Source organism: Arctopsyche grandis, chromosome 11, assembly GCF_051622035.1.
Source record: "Arctopsyche grandis isolate Sample6627 chromosome 11, ASM5162203v2, whole genome shotgun sequence".
NCBI lineage: Eukaryota > Metazoa > Arthropoda > Insecta > Trichoptera > Hydropsychidae > Arctopsyche > Arctopsyche grandis.
In genome coordinates this window covers 1,523,041-1,548,657 of record NC_135365.1, presented here as the reverse complement: position 1 = coordinate 1,548,657, position 25,617 = coordinate 1,523,041, and the positions used below count along the sequence as shown (strand labels likewise).

The 25,617-nt window shown below is 35.5% G+C and overlaps 3 protein-coding genes across 3 annotated transcripts in view; all 3 read right to left on the bottom strand.

Annotated features, from left to right (window-relative positions):
• The window catches only part of LOC143919146 (uncharacterized), a 1,208,594-nt gene that overhangs the window by 346,720 nt on the left and 836,257 nt on the right, over positions 1-25,617 (bottom strand). The gene's annotated exons all lie outside the window — the stretch shown is intronic.
• Positions 2,876-5,709, bottom strand: LOC143919138 (uncharacterized). Its single transcript, XM_077441330.1, has 2 exons — positions 5,524-5,709; positions 2,876-5,451 (listed from the first exon to the last, which is right to left on the bottom strand). Exons 1-2 carry the CDS (start codon positions 5,635-5,637, stop codon positions 4,648-4,650), a joined length of 918 nt encoding a protein of 305 aa, XP_077297456.1. The 5' UTR covers positions 5,638-5,709; the 3' UTR covers positions 2,876-4,647.
• LOC143919240 (uncharacterized) lies at positions 22,884-24,669 on the bottom strand. Its single transcript, XM_077441452.1, has 2 exons — positions 24,490-24,669; positions 22,884-24,417 (listed from the first exon to the last, which is right to left on the bottom strand). Exons 1-2 carry the CDS (start codon positions 24,601-24,603, stop codon positions 22,957-22,959), a joined length of 1,575 nt encoding a protein of 524 aa, XP_077297578.1. The 5' UTR covers positions 24,604-24,669; the 3' UTR covers positions 22,884-22,956.

Below are 25,617 nucleotides of genomic sequence, written 5' to 3'. Positions count from 1 at the left end.
TTGAATAGGTGTTCCGCGAAAATTGTACTATTGTTGTATAGGCATCAACACATTTAAACAATTTCTACCTCAAATTAAAAGGCGAGTGATGGTCGATCTCCACTGATGTTTATGAAGTCAAGAATCCAAGCACATACAGGCGGAGAGTTTGAATAATAATTGGATACGTAAATAAGTAATAAAAATTGTATTATTAAGTATTACAATATAAGCATTACAATTTTTAATACGAGATAAAATTCAATTTTGGATTTCATCGGTTGAATCTAATAATTTTGATTGTTTTCCAGCCTTAATAATAATAATAGCTTTTATTCCTGACGATAGGGAGAATAGTGCAATCCCCAACGCCCATATAAATAATAAAGAGTATTGAAAAATAGTAAACAAAAAAGAAATACATAAGTAAATATATAAATATTACTAATAATAAATAATAAATAATGAATGAATAGAATAATTGATGAATGGCTTAAATTTTAAAGTAGATGACTTTAAGCCATTTAATGATTTCTGAGGGAGTTTGTCAGAAAAACACCCCGATATAGCAAAACAAGCTATTTTTGTCTATTTATACGAAGCATAATTTTCTTATTATGCTGCAACGATCAAAGTGCAGAAAGAAAATCGACGCTACCCCACATACATATAAGAATTGAACTCACCTATATTATGCCTGATATCAGGAAGATTTGCGATTCAAGGATTAAAAATAATCAAAGTCGTTAAGAGGGCTGGACAGCAGCGCCTTGTCCATACAAACGAACTATACTTCTCCCTTCCTCAATTATGGCACTGGAGAAATTATTTTTTAATATGCTATGGATATCTACCATTGGGGTGCATCTATCGTTTTATTTTTTTGATTAATTATTTTTTATATGAGCTAGGAGCCGCCAAACATCTATAAAATCGCCTCTTTTTTACACCCACGAAACGAGTCCAGCGTGCTTATTTAACGGTCGATTTAAAAAAAAATACGCCGATAGATGCACAGAAAGTATCTTTCTCATACCGATGATGAAATTTTTTTAAAAATTGGTCCAGTTTTGGAGGAGAAAATAGTAGAATACGAAACCTCGATTTTGTCAATTTAAAATACGTTTTATCTGGTCGAAGCGCAACTGTCGCATTCACTCAATATATATATTGATATATATTGTCGCATTCACTAAATATATACATATATCGAAGAAAGGAACGGTAACAAAATTAGGGTTTCGGGTGTACAGCCCTCTTAAGAGCTTTGTTTACTATATTTAAAAATATTTATGAAATAGATAATAAGTGTTTTAATAATATATTTTATTTTATATTTACCCAACTTTAAAAATAAGCTGAATGTTCCGTTAAAATTTTCGGGTTTGTAAAGTGTTCCATTGCATAAAAAGTTTGCGAAACCCTGTACTAGATACAGTACACTCTCGATTATCCGGGCTAATTAAGTAGTACGAACAGCAAATGCATCTTTTTTCAATTGGTTGAAATGCACAATATGGTCACCTATTGAAATGCACGATAATTTAAATCGATGGTCGACAAATACGTCAATACATACATACATATACGCGTACATGATAGATATGAATAGCAGAAGCCATGAGGACGGGTTAGCGAACCTTGGTCTAGAAACCGATAATAACATTCGACAGTTACACGGGTCATGACATAGATGCAACTGCTACAATAAAAGTTATGAAGATTTAAACAGGTCATGTGATCGAATCATCTTAAATTAAAAACCCTAATAAATTATAATAGATAATATTTACATACATTTTAATAGGATGTGTTATTTTAGAGTCTTGAAACCATGAAGATTTTGTTTGTTTATTTATTTATGTCAGATATAAGTATGTATGTATGTAGTTTAATAGCTAATTATACATATTAAATCCTACAAATAATAATGTATTAACATATATACACACTGATGCATACATATATGTACGTACATACACATATGCACATATAAACAATAAATAAAAATAACCATTCACAAACTCATACAGAGGTGTTGCTTTACAGGTGCCAGAAATTTATCACTATTACAACTATATTTCTAATTTCATCTGGCAGTTTACTATATGTAAGTGAAAATACTTCCATACATATGTTTTTCCAACTCTTATTTAATTTTAAATTCTGTAATTTATTGCTACCTCTAATGATATATTAATATAGCCCCCGAGGCTATTTATGGCTAAGATACTCCTCATGACTCTTAGCCTAACCTACAGAACAGATCCACAATACATAAAATGTGGTTGGAAATTGCATTATACATAAATGATTTTCTTTGATCTATAAAGTACTCCTACTTTGTTAGATACTATTTTATATATGGCGCCAAAAACATCATTGCACAAGGGCGGCCAAAACCTTAGAATATAAACATTAGCCGGCAGCGTAGCTCGGTCGTTAAGCTTCTGCCTAACACTGAGAGGCGCCGGGTTCGATCCCATGAGCTGAACTTGATTGAAAAGAATTTTTCTGAGTATACATATCTGTAGTCCTGCTGGTCAGATCTGGATATTTGTGACTCCAGTTGTTGGCCAATTTTCTCTGAATTCATTGTTGAAACGGTTCCCGATTAAAAATTGGCTAAAAACCCTCCTACCTACTATGTCACCACTATTGGAATATGATTAATGTTAAATAAAATTTATGTACAATTCATAGATGTCTCGTTAATTTGCAAGTTTTCAGTGCCTCGTAATTCAGCGACTTGTATAGTAAAAATGCTGTATTGTTTGTAATTGGCCAGGAAGGCGCATTGGGGTTTACCTGTAAGGCTTTCCTGGTATAAAATGTAATAAAAATAAAATTGATATTTAAATAAAATTTAAATTATTTATATAATAAGCACTCTTTTGATTACAAACCTCCTTTATGGTTTACTTACGATTACGATTACAATAGAATACCTCAAAATGTTCGAAATACTACCCTTTTGAATAAAAAAGAGTATTTTCGAAAGTAGGGGACCTTCTACCGAGAAATTGCGAGAATTCAAGATATTTACGGGGGTCGCGATTTCAATTACCGTTACTGTATGTATATATATATTTTTTTATTATTCCACCTTATGAGAATTTTCATGTCGCACGAGGTCACATTTTTGGATAAATGATTTTAAACAAATGTCACATTTGTATGATTGTATCCCAGTATGAAATTTTGCATGTGTCACTAGGGTAGATTTATGGAAAAACGATTTTAAACAAATGTCACATTTATGTGGTTTTATCCCAGAATGCGTTTTTATATGTAACATGAGACTAGATTTTCGAGTAAATGATTGTAAACAAATTTCACACTTGTAAGGTTTTTCCCCCGTGTGAGACCTTAAATGTAACACAAGATCATATTTTCGAGAAAATGATTTCAAACAAATGTCACATTTGTATGGTTGTATCCCAGTATGTAATTTTTCATGTGAAACGAGGCTAGATTTTTGAGAAAATGATTTTAAACAAATTTCACATTTGTGTGGTTTTTTCCCAGTATGTGTTCTTTGATGTAACCTGTGGTTAGATTTTTGAGCAAATGATTTTAAACAAATTTCACACTGGTAAGGCTTTTCTCCCGTGTGAGATCTTAAATGTAGCACAAGTTCATATTTATGAATAAACGATTTTAAACAAATTTCACATTTGTGTGGTTTTATCCCAGTATGCAATATTTCATGTGATTTAAGGCCAGATTTTCGAGAAAATGACTTTGAACACATTTCACACTTGTAAGGCTTTTCCCCTGTGTGAGATCTTAAATGTATCACAAATCTATCTTTTCGAATAAATGATTTTAAACAAACGTCACAATTGTAAGGCTTTTCCCCCGTGTGAGACCTTAAATGTAACACAAGATCATATTTTCGAGGAAATGAATTTAAAAAAATGATACATTTGTGTGGTTTTATCCCAGTATGTGTTTTTTGATGGAACCTGAGGTTAGCTTTTTGAGAAAATGATTTTAAATAAATTTCACACTGGTAAGGCTTTTCTCCCGTGTGAGATCTTAAATGTAGCACAAGATAATGTTTTCGAGTAAATGATTTTAAACAAGTTGCATATTTGAACAGCTTTTCTCTGGTATGTAAAACAAGTTCAGATTCACTGGGAGATGCCTTTGAACAAATTTCACTATTCTTTCGGTGAATTGTCGGCAGTGAAGACTCATCGTCTCATAATACATCTTCCAACAAAACTTCTTCAGTCTTGATATTCAAGCAATCGTCCAACCTCACTTGAGATGTTTCGTTGTTTCGTTGTTTCGAAAGCAAGCCTTTCGAAAGCTGATTAACAATTCCAGATTGTTCTTACACGAAAAACACACCGTGTTCGGCAACCCGTCGTCTCTTTTAACCTGCAGATGAAAAATGAGGATTAAGAGAAGAGTTAAGCAATTGGGTGCACAATAATTGTAACCTGTAACCATTTATTTTCTCATAAATAATAGATTTATGAGAAAATGATTTTAAACAAATTTCACATTTGTGTGGTTTAATCCCAGAATGCAATTTTTCATGTGACAGGAGGCTAGATTTTTGAGTAAATGATTTTAAACAAATGTCACATTTGTAAGGCTTTTCTCCTGTGTGAGATCTTAAATGTATTACCAGTTTATCTTTTCGAATAAATGATTTTAAACAAATGTCACATTTGTATGGTTGTATCCCAGTATGTAATTTTTCATGTGAAACGAGGGTAATTTCTTAGAAAATGATTTTAAACAAATTTCACATATGTATGGTTTAATCCCAGAATGCAATTTTTCATGTGACAGGAGGCTAGATTTTTGAGTAAACGATTTTAAACAAATGTCACATTTGTGTGGTTTTATCCCAGTATGCGATTTTTTATGTAACCCGAAGCTAGATTTTAGAGTAAATGATTTTAAACAAATTTCACATTTATATGGTTTTACCCCAGTATGCGATATTTTATGTGACTCAAGTCTATATTTATAAAAAAATGATTTTAAACAAATTTCACATTTGTGTGGTCTTATCTCAGTATGCAATATTACATGTGATTTAAGGCTAGATTTTTCAGAAAATGACTTTGAACACATTTCACACTTGTAAGGCTTTTCCCCTGTGTGAGATCTTAAATGCATCACAAGTCTATCTTTTCGAGTAAATGATTTTAAACAAGTTGCACATTTGAACAGCTTTTCTCTAGTATGTAAAACAAGTTCAGATTCACTGGGAGATGGATTTGAACAAATTTCACTACTCTTTCGGTGAATTGTCGGTATTGAAGGCTCATCGTCCCATATTAAATCTTCCAACAAAACCTCTTCAGTCTTGTTATTCAAGCAATCATCCAACCTCACTTGAGATGTTTCGTTGTTTCGAAAACAAGCCTTTCGAAAGCTGATTAACGATTCCAGATTGGTCTTACACGAAAGACACACCGTGTTCGGCAACCCGTCGCCTCTTTTAACCTGCAGATGAAAGAAGTAGAAGAGTTAACCAATTGGGTGCACAATAATTGTAACCTGTAACCAGCAACTGACATAAATTTGACAGCAGGTCCGAATGCGTTGCTCCAGACGCTCTGGATGAGGATCGCCGAAGATGGAGACGGAAGACTCGGCCGGAGCTGATCCAAGACAAAGCCTGCACTCCATCGTCCCTGTATTTAGCTCTGACAGCAACCAGATCGACTTGCCTTTTGTCTAAATTTGTCTAAATTTGGTACTAGTTATACCAACTTTCAGGTAACTGGGCAACTGCTCACTGACAATAAATTCGGTTCGGTGATTACTAAAGCCGGACCCGGAAGGTGCCGCGTATTGTTCAAATGTTGTAAATGCATTGTTAAAGGTTTGCCGAACCTTTTTTACAAAGGATTTACAACAATGGAACAATGAGCGGCCCCTTGGCTATCCTACCTCTAGTGATTACTAGTCACCGGAGCCTGAGGGGGCCGTGTATTGTTCAAAGGTTGTAAATGCATTGTTAAAGGTTTGCCGAACAATGGATAGCACAGTGCTATCCATTGTTCGGCAAACCTTTAACAATGCATTTACAACCTTTGAACAATACACGGCCCCCTCAGGCTCCGGTGACTATTAATAACACTGAGCAACAAAAAATCACGTTTTTGAGTTACCAGAGCGGAGACTAGCCAATCTTTACTAAGTTTGACCCACTGAATTCGAATATGATATTGATTTTTGTTTGTGGATGATCGTTTACGAGATATGAGCGTTTAAAAAAATCCGCGATTTTTACAGTTTTTTGGCTTTTGCGGTCTTTAACTCAAAATTTAGGATTGTTACGTTAAAAAAATTAGGCACTGAAGAACTTGAAGCGGCAGCAAAATCGGAATTTCCGTTTTTCTGATCTTAAGTGTTGCTCAATATCGCTGGCACCTCCGTGGGCTACGTTAAATTCAGTACGACACTTTTCACATCTGACGTCCGATGGAGTAATATTTACTTTGCTTTACAAACGGGTACTTAGTTTGTAAGTTAACATTAAAAGTGCACTTCCGTTTAGGCATTGTTCACGTAAAAAAATTGACTACAATAACACATTCGCAGACCCCACGCTATATCCATATGCACACTGTATGCAGATGAGAAATCGGTCGATTAGTTGATTTTTTGCACTTTTTTTTTAAATTGTTACCGTGTATTGCTCTCTTTTTGAAAACGGGACATTTCGACGTCCCGAAGCTGTGTTTGGGGACAACGGGACAGGCTACCTAAAAACGAGACCGTCCCGCTCAAAACGGGACGTATGGTCACTTTAGTTATGCCATGCATATCAAACATTTATCGACCATTTAAATTATAGTGTATTTCATTTGGGCTTTCAATGATCATATCGTGCATTTCAACCAATTGAAAAAAGATGCATTTGCTGTTCGTACTTCTCAATCTTCGGGTCTTCATATTCACGCTCAGTGCCGGCCTTACACTCAATGGCGCCCTTGGGCAATTGTTTCTTACACCCTTAGAAAAAAATTTTAAAAATTGGATTACCATCCTCCTTTTACGGGCTTAGGACCTTGCTACAGTTTCAGGCAGTGCCAGCAAAAGCATAGCAACACAAATTTTTGGATATAATTCTTGTAAATTATGCTGTTTTATAAAATTTATTACAATACATCTGTTTGCAGATGATACATTGATATATATAATTGGAAAGAATGTTGATGTAATGTCTCAGATTTTAAATATAGAATTAAATTATGTGAATGACTGGTTGTGTGAAAATAAATTAAAGCTGAATGTGAATAAAACAAAAATGATGTGGTTGAATGGCAAAAATAAAAATATATTGAATGAAATTAGAATTGATGATAAGTTAATTGAAAAAGTTGAAAATATAAAATACTTAGGAGTATACATAGACTCAGGACTAAATTTTAAAATGCACGCTGACTTTATAATAAAAAAAATGGCTAGAAAAGTTGGTATATTATGTAGATTAAGAAATATTTTAAGTAAAATTTTAGTGTTTAATTCAATTGTCTTGCCACGTGTGGTTTATTGTGCCACTGTACTTAATTTGTTTAGTGGCCAAGATTTAGAAAAAATGCAAAAAATACAGAATAAAGCTATGAGAGGTATTTTGAATGTGAGTAGATTTAAGAGTATTGGAAGTATGTTAGATGAATTAGGATGGATAAGTATTAAAATTAGTCTAAATATTAGTACATTATCTTTTGTTTTTAAGTTAGATCATAAGTTATTGCCTAAGTACTTTGATGATTATATAATAAGGAATAGATATAAACATAAGGATAAACTAGTTGTAAGTAGAGTAAGAAAAAATAAGACAGCTGGGAGTGTTTTTCACAGGGGTGTGCGCATGTATAATGCCCTCCCGGAGTGCATCAGGTCTGCTAAGAACATGGATGCATTCCTGCGAGGTGCGAAGAGACACCTCTGTGAGGGACAGTACATATAAGTTAATTATAAATTTTAGAGTTAAGTATAATAATTAAGATGTATTTTTAAATTTGCTTGGTAGCTAAAATATATATAAATAAATAAAATGAGTGGATTCATTTTACCTTGAACTTTATTTGAAAGAAAGGCTTTTCAATTGATAACTTTTCATTGCTAATAATGTCAGATTTTGAATTCTCGGTGAGCTTAATTTGAAGATCGGTAGATTGTTTACAAAATAAAAAAATCCCCACATCTTTGAATATTCGTTTCACTATTCAAATCTAAGATATTTTTTAAGGAATATAATTACACGTTATCAGTTAGAATCTTCCATAAATATATTAAAGCAGAAAATAGCGTAAAAAATCTTTGGAGAATATCGAAAAAAGTATGCAATGTTACAGAAGATTTCGCAGCGTCGTATAGCACAAGATTTAAATTGTGGCTGCCACCGAAAAACGTTAATTATAATACAAAAAGGAATGCGCCTTCACCCAATGAATAGAATTTGCCGAGTACAAATGTTGAGTTTAGAAAGTAGAGGTGCCTTTGGAGCTATAATCTAAAATTAAGTAGGGCCTTTGGCGCTTTAATTTTAAATTTTAAAGCGCCTTTGGTGCGTCGAACGGCGCCCCAAATAATTTGGTGCCGGCACTGAATAATAACAATTGTTCCATAATTTGAAATATATACATTCAATGCGGAACGGGTATTAATACCCTTTAAGCCGACTGACAGTTTTTTGCGGGAAGGGTATTTTTACATACCTCCTTTACGGTGGCACGACAAATCAGCGCAAACCAACTTAGCGCCGACCTTTCGGCGCAGACAATTCAGCGCAAAATCAATTTTTTCAATAAGTTTCAAATGCGTTTTCGAAAATAATTACTGTATTGAAATTGTCGGCCATATCTACATGATAATTTCATAAGTACGAATAAATTTATTTGATACTCTTTGTGCCTTGAAATATTACGCAAGCAGGGTTTCTCAACTAAGGCCACAAAAATTTATTTTTAAGTAGAGTTTCTAAACCGGGCAGCAATTTTTTTAGGTATTCAAACTTTTACGTATGCAGAGCTTCTGAAGGTTCGCAAATCGTCATTATGAACTTTGCTTTTGATAAAAAATGGGAGAATCTTTGGTTTTCGATTTTTTCCCCAAAAATTATATTTTCAAATCCTACGTATTCAGGGTTTTTCAACTGAGTTCCGCAACAAATATTTCTTAAAAAGAGTAAAATCTTACGTATGAACGGATTCTAGACCAAGGCTCGCAAGCCCGTCTTCAAGGGTTCTGATATTTATATCTAAAATGTACGCGTATACATATGTATGTATTGACGTATTTATCGGCCATTGATTTAAATTATCGTGCATTTCAATGGGTGACCGTAAAGTGCATTTCAACCAATTGCAAAAATATGCATTTGCTGTTCATACTACTTAATCTTCGGGTCTGCATATTCACGCTTATGAAGTATAAAAGTTATGAAGAATTATACTTTAGATTTAAACATGTTATGTGATCGTATCATCTTAAATTAAAAACCGTAATAAATTATAATATATATAATTTAGATTTGAATAGGATGTGTGATTTTAACAATAAAGAGTATTGAAACAATAAAGATTTTGTTCGTTTACTTATTTATGTCAGATATAAGTATATACATATGTAGTTTAATAGATAAGTATACATATTAAATCTGTAATAAGTATACGTATTAACATACAGTAACGATCAATGAAAAAGTGTCCACCTTAAAAATGCGTATTTTTTTAATTTATATGTTCTAAATAATTTTTATCCAACAATTTTGAATGACAAGTGTTACATAAATATATTTTCGATGATTTGATATCATTTGAGCCTTAATAATATGTAAAATAAAAATTTTATTCAAGTTTTTGTAAAACTGGGATTTTTAAAAAAAAATTTTGTCTAGAAAAAATTGTTTTTTGGCATAAAATCTATTTATTTATAATTTTTTTTTTTACTTAAATTATATCTACATATATAATACTTATTACAAACACTTAATATAATATTGTGCAACCCTTCCTTTATTTTATATCACTTCTCTCATTCTCGAAGGCATCGATTCCACCAATATTTTTAAACAATCGCCTGTAATGTCGTCATACCACACTTTTTCTAATATTTGTATAAGCTGGTATTTACAAATAGGCTTATTGTTATTCACTTTTAACCCCATTATTCCCCATAAGTTCTCAATCGGGTTTAAGTCAGGACTATTACCCAGCCACTCCAGCGTCAAAATTCCATGTTTTTTTAATAAAGTCTTTCAACTAAATATCATAACATTTAATCTGTACAATATTTTTGCATTTAACATATTCCCTAGGATATAAAGTATTTGAAAAAATTTAAAAATACGGATTTAGCGCGATGACTCGGCGCAGAATCGTCCTGGAAAATGCTCTGTGTTTCATACGCGCAATGCATTTCAATTGATGGGAACAGGTTCATTGTTAATTTATTTTTGTAAACTTCTGCGTTTACCGTCCCGTCAATAAAAGCCAACTGGCCCACCCAAAAGTAAAAGAAAGACCCCAGACTATTTAAAATACTTCACCGTTGGCAAAAAGCATTCGTCCCCAGTTCTGCGTCTCACACACCACATTTAATCGGACCAGAATAAATTTAATTTATTCTCATCCGAGAAGATCATATTCTGCCAATCACTTAGAGTTCAATTTTCATATTTTTTGGCCCATTCCAGACGCTGCAGGCGCATTTTTTTGGTGAAAAATGGATTTGTTGTTGGACTTATTTCAGAATCACTAGCCGCTATAAACTCCGATCTGATATCCACGGTAGTTTTGAAGCGTTCTGAAGACAGGAACACTTCAAAAGTTGATCTTCAGCAATTGTGGTCTTTTTCGATCTTCCTGAACGTTTTTTTCGTTCTGGAGGTGTAGAATTTGATTTCATCTTGATATATTTGAGTTCTGATGGCTTGCTGCATCCAAATTTACTAGCTATAGATCGAGAGCTGACGTATGAGAAAGTCAAAGCCGAAATTTTGAGTTTTTTGCGCCGCGGTCAGTTTAGGATAAATTGGCATAATTTTATTAAACATCACGGGGACGATGAGAATGAGCCGAAAGTCACGGCTAAGCTAACTTAAATAAAAACAAAGGATCATATTCATAAAATCAAAGGACTTTGCATAAATCCGCCGCCAAAAAAAAGTATACCTGCATTTACCGTAATTTGAAAGTGGACACTTTTTCATTGACCGTTACTGTATATACACACTGATGCATATGTACATATACGTACATACACATATGCACATGTACACAAGAAATAAAAATAACCATTTACAAATTCAAACAGAGGTGTAGCCTTTTAAGTAACAGAAATTTATCACTATTACAAGTATATTTCTAATTTCATCTGGCAGCTTAACATAAGTAAAAACACTTCCATACATATTTTTTTCCTACTCTTATTTAATTTTAAATTCTGTAATTTATTGATACCTCTAATGCTATATTAATAAAGCCCCCGAGGCTATTTACGGCGAAGATACTTCTCATGACTCTAAGCCTAACCTACAGAACAGATCCACAATACATAAAATGTGGTTGGACAATTGCATTATACATAAATGATTTTCCTTGATCTATAAAGTACTCCAACTTTCTTAGATACTATTTTATATATGGCGCTAAAAACTCTATATCTATGAGTTTACGTCAATAAACCGACTTCCCTGGCGAATTTGAAATAAAATATCGGTCACAAAATGGCAGCCATCACTGAGTCCACCTGCCGAGCCGTCATAAGTAATTTTACTGTTCGATTAAATGAGTGGCGCGAACGCGAGGGTCTACATTTGGACGGTATTATTTTTAAGAAATAAATTCCCAAATTGTGTACTTTAATAATTAATAAACATTTTTTCGATACACCGCTTACTTTTTTTTTAATCGATACACTAAATATAAACTTTCTTTTGATACACCTTGTATAATAAACACTCTTTTTATTACAAACCTCCTTTATGGTTCACTTACGATTACGATTACAATAGAATACCTCAAAATGTTCGAAATACTACCCTTTTGAATAAAAAAGAGTATTTTCGAAAGTAGGGGACCTTTTACCGAGAAATTGTGAGAATTCAAGATATTTACGGGGGTCGCGATTTGAATTACCGTTACTGTATATATACATATATATATATTTTTATTATTCCACCATATGAGAATTTTCATGTCGCACGAGGTCACATTTTTGGATAAATGATTTTAAACAAATATCACATTTGTATGATTGTATTTTTCATGTTTCACATGGGTAGATTTATGGAAAAACGATTTTAAACAAATGTCACATTAGTGTGGTTTTATCTCAGTGTGTAATTTTTCATGTGAAACGAGAGTAGATTTATGAGAAAATGATTTTAAACAAATTTCACACTTGTAAGGCTTTTCCACCGTGTGAGAACTTAAATGTATTACCAGTTTATCCTTTCGAATAAATGATTTTAAACAAATGTTACATTTGTATGGTTTTATCCCAGTATGTAATTTTTCATGTGAAACGAGGCTAGATTCATGAGAAAATGATTTTAAACAAATTTCACATCTGTGTGGTTTAATCCCAGAATGCAATTTTTCATGTGACAGGAGGCTAGATTTTTGAGTAAATGATTTTAAACAAATGTCACATTTGTAAGGCTTTTCTCCTGTGTGAGATCTTAAATGTATTACCAGTTTATCTTTTCGAATAAATGATTTTAAACAAATGTCACATTTGTATGGTTTTATCCCAGTATGTAATTTTTCATGTGAAACGAGGGTAGATTTCTTAGAAAATGATTTTAAACAAATTTCACATTTGTGTGGTTTAATCCCAGAATGCAATTTTTCATGTGACAGGAGGCTAGATTTTTGAGTAAATGATTTTAAACAAATGTCACATTTGTAAGGCTTTTCTCCTGTGTGAGATCTTAAATGTATTACCAGTTTATCTTTTCGAATAAATGATTTTAAACAAATGTCACATTTGTATGGTTGTATCCCAGTATGTAATTTTTCATGTGAAACGAGGGTAGATTTCTTAGAAAATGATTTTAAACAAATTTCACATTTGTGTGGTTTAATCCCAGAATGCAATTTTTCATGTGACAGGAGGCTAGATTTTAGAGTAAACGATTTTAAACAAATGTCACATTTGTGTGGTTTTATCCCAGTATGCGATTTTTTATGTAACCCGAAGCTAGATTTTAGAGTAAATGATTTTAAACAAATTTCACATTTATATGGTTTTACCCCAGTATGCGATATTTTATGTGACTCAAGTCTATATTTATGAAAAAATGATTTTAAACAAATTTCACATTTGTGTGGTCTTATCTCAGTATGCAATATTACATGTGATTTAAGGCTAGATTTTACAGAAAATGACTTTGAACACATTTCACACTTGTAAGGCTTTTCCCCTGTGTGAGATCTTAAATGTATCACAAGTCTATCTTTTCGAATAAATGATTTGAAACAAACGTCACATTTGTATAACTGTATCCCAGTATGAAATCTTTCATGCATTGCGAGGCTAGATTTATGGAAAAACGATTTTAAACAAATGTCACATTTTTGATGTTTTATCCCATAATGCGTTTTTTTATGTAACCTGAGATTAAATTTTCGAGTAAATGATTTTAAACAAATTTCACAGTTATAAGGCATTTTCCCTGTGTGAGATCTTAAATGTATCACAAGTCTATCTTTTTGGGTAAATGATTTTAAACAAGTTGCACATTTGAACAGCTTTTCTCTAGTATGTAAAACAAGTTCAGATTCACTGGGAGATGGCTTTGAACAAATTTCACTACTCTTTCGGTGAATTGTCGGTATTGAAGGCTCATCGTCCCATATTAAATCTTCCAACAAAACCTCTTCAGTCTTGATATTCAAGCAATCATCCAACCTCACTTGAGATGTTTCGTTGTTTCGAAAACAAGCCTTTCGAAAGCTGATTAACGATTCCAGATTGGTCTTACACGAAAGACACACCGTGTTCGGCAACCCGTCGCCTCTTTTAACCTGCAGATGAAAGAAGTAGAAGAGTTAACCAATTGGGTGCACAATAATTGTAACCTGTAACCAGCAACTGACATAAATTTGACAGCAGGTCCGAATGCGTTGCTCCAGACGCTCTGGATGAGGATCGCCGAAGATGGAGACGGAAGAGTCGGCCGGAGCTGGTCCAAGACAAAGCCTGCACTCCATCGTCCCCGTATTTAACGTTCCTGACAGCGACCAGATCGACTTGCCTTCGCCTAACTATTTGTTAGTGACATATTTTGTCTAAATTTGGTACTACGTAGTAATACCAACTTTTAGGTAACTGGGCAACTCGCTCACTGACAATTCGTACCAAAGTATTTGCGCAAAGGCAATTCCTTTGAAGCTGAAGACAGTGTCGACCAGAACTGTTGAGAGTTGAGAATACAGAAAATACGGTGGTACGACAAATCAGCGCAAACCAACTTAGCGCAGACAACTGAGCGCAACGACAACTCAACGGATGACAATTCAGCGCAAAATCAATTTTTTCGATAAGTTTTAAATCCGTTTTCGAAAATAATTACTCTATTGAAATTGTCGGCCATATGTATATCCACGTGATAATTTCATAAATGCGAATAAAATTTATTTGATACTCTTTGTGCCTTGAAATATTACGCAAGCAAGGTTTCTTAACTACGGCCGCAAAAATTAATTCTTAAGCAGGGTTTCTAAACCGGGCAGCAATTTTTTTTTTCAAATAGTTTTTTAGCCATCCAAACTCTGACGTATGCAGGGTTTCTAAGCTAAAGTTCGTAATAATAAAGCTTTGCTTTTATTATTGCCCAACTATGTTCTGCGGAACAGTAGTGTTCCACGGTACCTGAATAGGTATTCCGCGAAAATTGTACTATTGTTGTATAGGCTGCAACTAGGGTTTCTGATTTCCCGGACTTTTTCAATTCCCGGGACACGGGACGGAGCTCAGGCTCGTTCCCGGGATTCCCGGGATCCCGGGACACGTGTAAAAAAACTTTTTTTTTCAATTTATATATTTTTTATTAATAAAAAAATATGTATTTATTTACAAAAAAATACATAATATATCTATTAATATATTTTTTATTTATAAAAAAATATGTATTTATTTACAAAAAAATACATAATATATCTATTAACTTGAAAAAATGTAAATATAAAGGTGAAATTATTTAAAGTAGCTTTTTAAAAATACTAAAATATTTAAATGAGAATCCGAAAGTCTAATTCTAGATTTGGTACATACAAAAATTTCCAGCAATGGAAAAAACTCTTTTAGTTTCGGTCGAAGTTGGTTTTATTGTTAAAAGGGATGAAAACAATTTTTAATTACCTCTTCTTATTTTAAATTATCGGTTTTTTCTCCTGTCAGCATGTATATTTGTAACGCGACGTTTTCCCATCGTCCCATAGGGCAACACTCGCCCTTTATTTCGAGTGGCCACCCAGGGAAAAGCTATATAGGCGCACGCGCATGTAGCGCGCGCTCTCTTACACGCGATCTCCCGTCGAAGAAAGATCTCTGCTGTGCACGTCTCCAGGGGGAGACGGGGCCCAGAGATCCACCACCATCTTGCTGAAGAACCGCCGCGAGGTCGAGTGTAGCATCACTCCCTCCCCTGAGTTCCAGCACAACTTCCCCTGCATTCCTCACGCTGTTTCCGGAGAAACCTCAGCCGTGAGACGACGAGGAAGCTGTTATCAACGAAGACGACTTGCAGTCAGGAACCTCCCCGACTATATACACATATATAACTATCCCAAGGTTAGTCCACGTTTCCACCTAACTCGACTCTTGGAAGAATAACGACGTATCACGCCCTCTGCATAAAGACGTGCGTAAATCCGTTCATTACATATTTTAATTTCTTTTTTAAAGTCGATGTTATTTTTATTTACGTTATTTTGTATATTCGTCTTCATTAATCGTCAAATACACAATTGTTTAATCTTCATCCGAATCTAAAAGACTTTCTTCCATTGTGGAATCGTCAATACAAGAAGAATATACTCGCTTCATAATAGTTTCACCGTAGGATATATGTACATTCGCTTTTATTACATTTAAATAATGTTTTGTTCAGTATAAAATCAGAATTATTTAACATTTACGATTCTTTGTGTGTTTGATTTATTATTTCCCTTCATGCAGTCGTGAAAATGTTGTATGTTTTCAAGATTTTTTTAAATCCAATTCCCGGAATTTAAGATAAGAATTCCCGGGACACGGGACAACAAAAATTTTGTGAATTCCCGGGAATGTATGTCCCGGGTCGACCCGGGTCAGAAACCCTAGCTGCAACACATTTAAACAATTTCTACCTCAAATTGAAAGGCGAGTGATGGTCGATCTCCACTGATGTTTATGAAGTTAAGAATCTAAGCATATACAGGCGGATATTTTGAATACAAATTGGATTTGGAAATAAAAATTGTGGAAAAAGTATTACAATATAAGGTGAAAGTAATACAATTTTTAATACAAGAGATAAAACTGCGTCGTGGCGCAGGAATATGTGCGTGCACGACTGCAGCTTTTGCGGTACGAAGGTCCTTTCTGTCCCGTGTCTTTTTACCGGGGACGGTCGAAGTTCTTCCATTTGCCGGCGGATTCTATTCACGAATTGGTGTTCGGTTATTGCCCTATTTGTGGAGAACATCTCTCCCGGTAACACCAGGGGTGTCCCGTACACCATCTCTGCTGCCGAGGCCTTAACGTCTTCCTCCAGTGCCGCTCGGAGTCCCAGTAGTGTTGTCGGGAGCGCATCGACCCAATTGTCGGTTGCCTGAGCCATGATAGTGGATATCAATGAACGGTGCCACCTCTCAATCATCCCGTTGGCTTGAGGTCTATACGGTGTGGTGCTTTGTCGCCGGGTGCCTAGGATCTTCGTCAGCTCGGCGAATAACTCCGATTCGAATTGGCGCCCTTAATCGGTTTTGACTTCCTGGGGGACTCCGAATCTGGCGATCCAGCCTCCGTAGAAGGCTTTGCCGACTGTCTCTGCCCGTATGTCGGCGATTGGTATTGCTTCCGGCCAACGGGTGAAACGGTCTATTACCGTTAGGCAATATGAGAACCCTTGCGACAGTGGGAGTGGCCCCACTATGTCCATATGGACAAATGCAAAACGGTCGCTCGGCAGGTCGTACTCGGTGATCCCTGCCCGAGTGTGACGGCTGACTTTAGTGCGTTGGCATGTAATGCACGTTTTTGCCCAATGCCTAACGTCTTTTGAAATACTGGGCCATATAAACCTTCTCCGCACCATGTCGACTGATGCGCGGGTTCCTGGATGGGCCAATCCGTGTATTCCGTCGAATACTTGACGCCTGAAGCGTTCTGGGATGTAAGGGCGAGGTCTGCCCGTTGACATATCGCACCAGATCTCCATATTGCTCTCCGTTTCAGGTATCCTGCGCCACTGTAAGCCGCTTGCGGTGTTCTTCCTCAGCTTCTCTAGGTTGGCGTCGTCGAGCTGAGCTTTTGCCAGTTCTCCGTAATTGATGCTATTGGGACAGGCGATCGCCTCCAGGCGAGACAAGGCATCTGCCACTACGTTCTCTTCTCCAGCCACGTGCTGTATATCCGTGGTGAACTGGCTGATGAAGTAAGCCTGCCGAATTTGACGCATGGTACCTTGGTCGGCTTTCTTTTTGAAAATAAACTGCAGTGGCTTATGGTCGGTAAATACCACAAACTTGCGGCCTTCGAGCATTACTTTAAAATGTTTAATGCCCTGGAATATGGCGGTTAGCTCCCTGTCGTACGTGCTGTACTTGGTTTGGGCGTCTGTCAACTTTTTCGAGTAAAAGGCGAGTGGCTTCCAGACGCCGTCTTGGCGTTGTTGGAGTACTGCTCCGACAGTGCTATCTGAAGCATCGACTGCGATTGAGAGTGGCGCTTCCGGGTCCGGGTGTACCAGCAATGTCGCGTCTGCCAGCTGGGTCTTGGTTTTTTGGAATGCTTCTTCAGTGAGGGAAGTCCAAGCTACCGGGGTTTTGTCGTTTTTCTTCGAGTCTTTCAGGAGGTCGTTCATCAGCCTTTGGTTCTCCGTCGCGTGGGGAATGAACTTCCTATAGAAGTTGACCATGGCTAAGAACCTCCTGAGGTCCTGGACTGTCCGAGGTTTGGGGTAGCTTCTGATGGCTGCTACCTTCTCCGGAGATGGTTTAATTCCATTCTTCGTGATCTGATGGCCCAGGAATTTCACCTCTGGTTTGCCCAGCTCGCATTTGTTGGCATTAATTCTTACTCCATAAGCCTGGAGTCTTCTGAAGACTTGCCTCAAGTGGTCTTTGTGCTGGGCTGGATTCTGTGATGCCACGAGTATGTCGTCGATGTAAATAAAACAGAAATCCAGCCCTCTGAGAACTTCGTCCATGAATCGTTGAAATGTTTGCGCTGCGTTCTTTAGGCCAAACGTCATGCACGGGAATTCGAATAGGCCGAATGGTGTGGTTATCGCAGTTTTTATGACGTCTCGTGGCTCCACTGGAATCTGGTGGAACGCCTTCACCAGGTACCTTCACCTATAACCGAGTATAAACGGGTGTTCATCAGGTTATGATTAAAGTCCGCCATGTTTGGGATTGGGTACCTGTCTGGTACCGTGCATGCGTTCAACTGCCTGAAGTCTCCGCATGGGCGCCACTCGCCAGTTTTTTTCTGCACCAGATGGAGTGGGCTGGCCCAACTGCTGCTGGATGGCCGGCATGTCCCGTCTCTCTGCATCTGGGCGAACTCTGTTTTGGCAATTTTTAGTTTGTCCGGAGCTAGCCTTCTGGGTTTGGCAACTGTTGGTGGCCCTCGGGTTTCAATGTGGTGTGTCACCGAGTGCTTCTTGGTGGTGGTTGACTTTTCGGGACGAGTGATATCGTCGAACTGGGCCAACAGCTCCTCATACTCTGTGGGGCGAGATACGACCCGCAACCCTAGTGAATGACCCGTTTCGATGCCGACTTGGCGTGACTGCGTTGTCTGTGCATCGGTCAGTCCGCGCCTTTTCAAGTCGACGATGATGCCGTACTTGGCGAGGAAGTCAGCTCCGATTATCGCTCGTGGAACTGCCGCCGCGATGAACGACCATGGATATTGGCGTAGGAGACCGATGTTCACCACCATCTCTTGTGTTCCGTATGTGGCGATTCGCGATCCATTGGCGGCACGAAGTTCCAATTGCGCGGGTCGATTGCGGTTCTCTGGGGGGGCGGGGAGAACGGAGACATCGGCACCTGTGTCGATGAGAAAGCTCATCCCGGTTCTCTGGTCTCGAACGAAGAGACGAGAGTTGTGAGGCCCGCCGGTTGTTGAGTTGACCGACGGACTTACTCGTTTCCCGCTTTTTTGAAACTGCACGGTGGTTCGCATCTGTTCGAGCGGAACCGACACGTGTCGAACGTTGTCTTGTTATGGGGGCCGCGGTTTGAATTCTTCGGTCCTCTTCGCTCTTGCGCGCGCAGTATTTGTTTAATCTCCTGCATGCTCTGGTCCGCCGAGGCTATCCAGCAGTGGCGGCTCGTCCTAATGAGCTGCCGGGCTGCAGCCCCTCCTATAAAATTCTGAAATATATGTTTAATTATACATTTAACATTTTATTTATTAATGATATTTTTTTTTATTAGTTGGATGGACGAACTATTGGGGCCTTCGACAGAGTAAATATTACTTACAATATCACCCATATCCAAAAAGGGTGATATTGTAAGTAATGTTGACCGTTTCGAAGACCCCACTAACGTGTATGGTGACAGATGAATTAAAATGTTGCTGTACTGGCTGTAAAGTTTTACAGCGCCGCCCTGACCGCCACGCAGCCCGGAGTTTCGGAACGAGAAAGAGAAAGAGCTATTTGCAACTGCAGATAGCTCTTTCTCTTTCACTCACTCTGCCGTTTTGGGCTGGATAGTCGGCAGCCTTCGCCTGTTAAACGACATTCATCTGTCAGTTTGTGTAAGATTTCGCGCGCTTTATCTTACATTTGATTAGTTGAATCGCACGATCACAGCTTTATTCGTTTTCGTTACTCTTAATTGGTTGTGTACGAGCCCTCATCAAATCTTCGGTGAGTCGTTATCATTTTGATAACAGCAAACTTTTTTCAAATCTGTTTAACTTTTTTTCGTAATTTTTATTTAAATATATTAAGATTTTTTTTCTTTTAAAAATGGAAGAAAAAAAGAATTCAGTAAAATATTTACAAAATTTGCACTTTTCGCGACTAGAACTTACCGAAAAAGTCGCTATAAAAGCATTAGGCTGCCTCACGCCCAATTTAATTATTTCACAGTCTGCAACTAGTAGATCTTTTAGTTACTCGCGAAAATTTAATCCAGACATTTATAAAAAAAATACAATTGGTTAACGGGATATACAGAAAAAAACGCGTTATTTTGTTATCCGTGTCTTTTGTTTGCAGGCGAGTCGCCAGGCGAAGCATCTTGGACGAAAACAGGAGTTATTGACTTAAAACATTTAAACGATAAAATTAAAAAACACTTGTCGAACACTTAAAAAATGTGTGTAATCTCATGATTTTGGGATCGGCTAACATAAAAACCCATTTAAGCGAAGCTTGTCGGCGGGAAATAGATAAGCATAACGAAAACGTCAAAAAAAAACGGGATGTTTTATTTAAAATTATTGATTGCTTTAAATTTTGCGGTAAATTTGAAATGCCAATGAAACAGATAATTCAAAAAATCCAGGAGTTTTTCGGGGGCTTCTAGAATATTCACAAAATTTCGACGATTCTTTAAAAAAACATTTTCAAACTTCTTCGGCTTTTAAAGGGACATCAAAAACTATTCAAAATGAACTTTTAGATTGTATTTTGAACGTGTGTAGGGAACAAATAAGTGCTGAAATAAAAAAAAGAAACTTATCTAGCTGTTATGGCAGATTTAGTTTAGTTATGTAATGTGCTATTTAATCATATTATAGCTTTCATTCTTTTCCTTTTCATTTGTTTATTTTGTATTTACCTTTTTCATTTGTTTTATATTTGCAAATTTCAATTTCTTCTTATATTCTATTTTATAACCTTTTCCAAATATTTTAATACTATAGTTTAATTATGCAATGTTCTACATATTTTGTCATGCCTTTATTCTTTAATTTTTAATTTGTTTTCCTTACATTTATCTTTTTCATTTTTGTAAAAATCTATTATTGGACTCGGATGTTACATATATTATTTATTTACTATTTGTTTTTTTATACATATCTATGTTCATCCTGTCTGTTGATTTTTCAATAAATAAAATAAAAGATAAAACCGATAATAACATTCGACAGTTACACGGGTCATGACATAGATGCAACTGCTACAATAAAAGTTATGAAGATTTAAACGGGTCATGTGATCGGATCATCTTAAATTAAAATCCCCTAATAAATTATAATAGATAATATTTACATAGATTTGAATTGGATGTGTGATTTTAGAGTCTTGAAACAATAAAGATTTTGAAGAAGTTTACTTATTTTTGTCAGATATAAGTATGTACATATGTAGTTTAATAGCTAATTATACATATTAAATCCTACAAATAATAATGTATTAACATATATACACACTGATGCATACATATACGTACATACACATATGCACATATACACAAAGAAAAATAAACATTTACAAATTCAAACAGAGGTGTTGACTTACAGGTACCAGAAATTTATCACTATTACAAGTATATTTCTAATTTCATCTGGCAGCTTAATATAAGTAAAAACACTTCCATACATATTTTTTTCCTACTCTTATTAAATTTTAAATTCTGTAATTTATTGCTACCTCTAATGATATAATTGCATTATACATAAATGATTTTCCTTGATCTATAAAGCACTCCTACTTTCTTAGATACTATTTTAAATATGGCGCTAAAAACATCATTGCACAAAACTTTAGAATATAAACATTATTTAAAAATGGTGTCTCAAAAGAAAGTTTATATGTGAATTCAGAGCGTTATGTGGAGATGTTAGACGACTTCTTGGTGCCTGAACTGCAAAACTTGCTGGCTATAACCAAAGAACATGGTTCCAGCAGGACGGAGCAACGTCACACACGTCCAATACGTCTCTGCCACGAGTTCGTGAAATTTTCTCAGGCTAATTGATCTCCAGGAGAGGTGACATAAATTGGCCTCCACGCACTCCTGATTTAACCCCTATGGACTTTTTCCTATGGGGTTATCTTAAATCTGAAGATTACGTCAATAAACCGACTTCCCTGGCGCATTTGAAATAAAATATCGGTCACAAAATGGCAGCCATCACTGAGTCCACCTGCCGAGCCGTCATAAGTAATTTTACTGTTCGATTAAATGAGTGGCGCGAACGCGAGGGTCTATATTTGGACGGTATTATTTTTGAGAAATAAATTCCCAAGTTGTGTACTTTAATAATTAATAAACATTTTTTCGATACACGGCTTACTATTTTTTTAATCGATCCACTAAATATAAACTTTCTTTTGATACAACTTGTATAATAAACACTCTTTATATTACAAACTTCTTTTATGGTTCACTTACGATTACGATTACAATAGAATACCTCAAAATGTTCGAAATACTACCCTTTTGAATAAAAAAGAGTATTTTCGAAAGTAGGGGACCTTTTACCGAGATATTGTGAGAATTCAAGATATTTACGGGGGTCGCGATTTGAATTACCGTTACTGTATATATACATATATATATATATATATATATATATATATATATATATATATATATATATATATATATATATATATATATATATATATATATATATATATATATATATATTATTTTTATTATTCCACCATATGAGAATTTTCATGTCGCACGAGGTCACATTTTTGGATAAATGATTTTAAACAAATATCACATTTGTATGATTGTATTTTTCATGTTTCAAATGGGTAGATTTATGGAAAAACGATTTTAAACAAATGTCACATTAGTGTGGTTTTATCTCAGTGTGTAATTTTTCATGTGAAACGAGAGTAGATTTATGAGAAAATGATTTTAAACAAATTTCACACTTGTAAGGCTTTTCCACCGTGTGAGAACTTAAATGTATTACCAGTTTATCCTTTCGAATAAATGATTTTAAACAAATGTTACATTTGTATGGTTTTATCCCAGTATGTAATTTTTCATGTGAAACGAGGCTAGATTTATGAGAAAATGATTTTAAACAAATTTCACATTTGTGTGGTTTAATCCCAGAATGCAATTTTTCATGTGACAGGAGGCTAGATTTTTGAGTAAATGATTTTAAACAAATGTCACATTTGTAAGGCTTTTCTCCTGTGTGAGATCTAAAATGTATTACCAGTTTATCTTTTCGAATAAATGATTTTAAACAAATGTCACATTTGTATGGTTGTATCCCAGTATGTAATTTTTCATGTGAAACGAGGGTAGATTTCTTATAAAATGATTTTAAACAAATTTCACATTTGTGTGGTTTTATCCCAGAATGCAATTTTTCATGTGACCGGAGGCTAGATTTTTGAGTAAACAATTTTAAACAAATGTCACATTTGTGTGGTTTTATCCCAGTATGCGATTTTTTATGTAACCCGAAGCTAGATTTTAGAGTAAATGATTTTAAACAAATTTCACATTTATATGGTTTTACCCCAGTATGCGATATTTTATGTGACTCAAGTCTATATTTATGAAAAAATGATTTTAAACAAATTTCACATTTGTGTGGTCTTATCTCAGTATGCAATATTACATGTGATTTAAGGCTAGATTTTACAGAAAATGACTTTGAACACATTTCACACTTGTAAGGCTTTTCCCCTGTGTGAGATCTTAAATGTATCACAAGTCTATCTTTTCGAATAAATGATTTGAAACAAACGTCACATTTGTATAACTGTATCCCAGTATGAAATCTTTCATGCATTGCGAGGCTAGATTTATGGAAAAACGATTTTAAACAAATGTCACATTTGTGTGGTTTTATCCCATAATGCGTTTTTTTATGTAACCTGAGATTAAATTTTCGAGTAAATGATTTTAAACAAATTTCACAGTTATAAGGCATTTTCCCTGTGTGAGATCTTAAATGTATCACAAGTCTATCTTTTTGGGTAAATGATTTTAAACAAGTTGCACATTTGAACAGCTTTTCTCTAGTATGTAAAACAAGTTCAGATTCACTGGGAGATGGCTTTGAACAAATTTCACTACTCTTTCGGTGAATTGTCGGTATTGAAGGCTCATCGTCCCATATTAAATCTTCCAACAAAACCTCTTCAGTCTTGATATTCAAGCAATCATCCAACCTCACTTGAGATGTTTCGTTGTTTCGAAAACAAGCCTTTCGAAAGCTGATTAACGATTCCAGATTGGTCTTACACGAAAGACACACCGTGTTCGGCAACCCGTCGCCTCTTTTAACCTGCAGATGAAAGAAGTAGAAGAGTTAACCAATTGGGTGCACAATAATTGTAACCTGTAACCAGCAACTGACATAAATTTGACAGCAGGTCCGAATGCGTTGCTCCAGACGCTCTGGATGAGGATCGCCGAAGATGGAGACGGAAGAGTCGGCCGGAGCTGGTCCAAGACAAAGCCTGCACTCCATCGTCCCCGTATTTAACGTTCCTGACAGCGACCAGATCGACTTGCCTTCGCCTAACTATTTGTTAGTGACATATTTTGTCTAAATTTGGTACTACGTAGTAATACCAACTTTTAGGTAACTGGGCAACTCGCTCACTGACAATTCGTACCAAAGTATTTGCGCAAAGGCAATTCCTTTGAAGCTGAAGACAGTGTCGACCAGAACTGTTGAGAGTTGAGAATACAGAAAATACGGTGGTACGACAAATCAGCGCAAACCAACTTAGCGCAGACAACTGAGCGCAACGACAACTCAACGGATGACAATTCAGCGCAAAATCAATTTTTTCGATAAGTTTTAAATCCGTTTTCGAAAATAATTACTCTATTGAAATTGTCGGCCATATGTATATCCACGTGATAATTTCATAAATGCGAATAAAATTTATTTGATACTCTTTGTGCCTTGAAATATTACGCAAGCAAGGTTTCTTAACTACGGCCGCAAAAATTAATTCTTAAGCAGGGTTTCTAAACCGGGCAGCAATTTTTTTTTTCAAATAGTTTTTTAGCCATCCAAACTCTGACGTATGCAGGGTTTCTAAGCTAAAGTTCGTAATAATAAAGCTTTGCTTTTATTATTGCCCAACTATGTTCTGCGGAACAGTAGTGTTCCACGGTACCTGAATAGGTATTCCGCGAAAATTGTACTATTGTTGTATAGGCTGCAACTAGGGTTTCTGATTTCCCGGACTTTTTCAATTCCCGGGACACGGGACGGAGCTCAGGCTCGTTCCCGGGATTCCCGGGATCCCGGGACACGTGTAAAAAAACTTTTTTTTTTCAATTTATATATTTTTTATTAATAAAAAAATATGTATTTATTTACAAAAAAATACATAATATATCTATTAATATATTTTTTATTTATAAAAAAATATGTATTTATTTACAAAAAAATACATAATATATCTATTAACTTGAAAAAATGTAAATATAAAGGTGAAATTATTTAAAGTAGCTTTTTAAAAATACT

Coding starts and splice junctions, on each gene's coding strand:
- LOC143919138 (XM_077441330.1), bottom strand. CDS start 5,637: ATGGAGTGCAGGCTTTGTCTTGGATCAGCTCCGGCCGAGTCTTCCGTC. Junction 5,452..5,523: donor GGACCTGCTGTCAAATTTAT/GTCAGTTGCTGG, acceptor TTTCATCTGCAG/GTTAAAAGAGGCGACGGGTT.
- LOC143919240 (XM_077441452.1), bottom strand. CDS start 24,603: ATGGAGTGCAGGCTTTGTCTTGGACCAGCTCCGGCCGACTCTTCCGTC. Junction 24,418..24,489: donor GGACCTGCTGTCAAATTTAT/GTCAGTTGCTGG, acceptor TTTCATCTGCAG/GTTAAAAGAGGCGACGGGTT.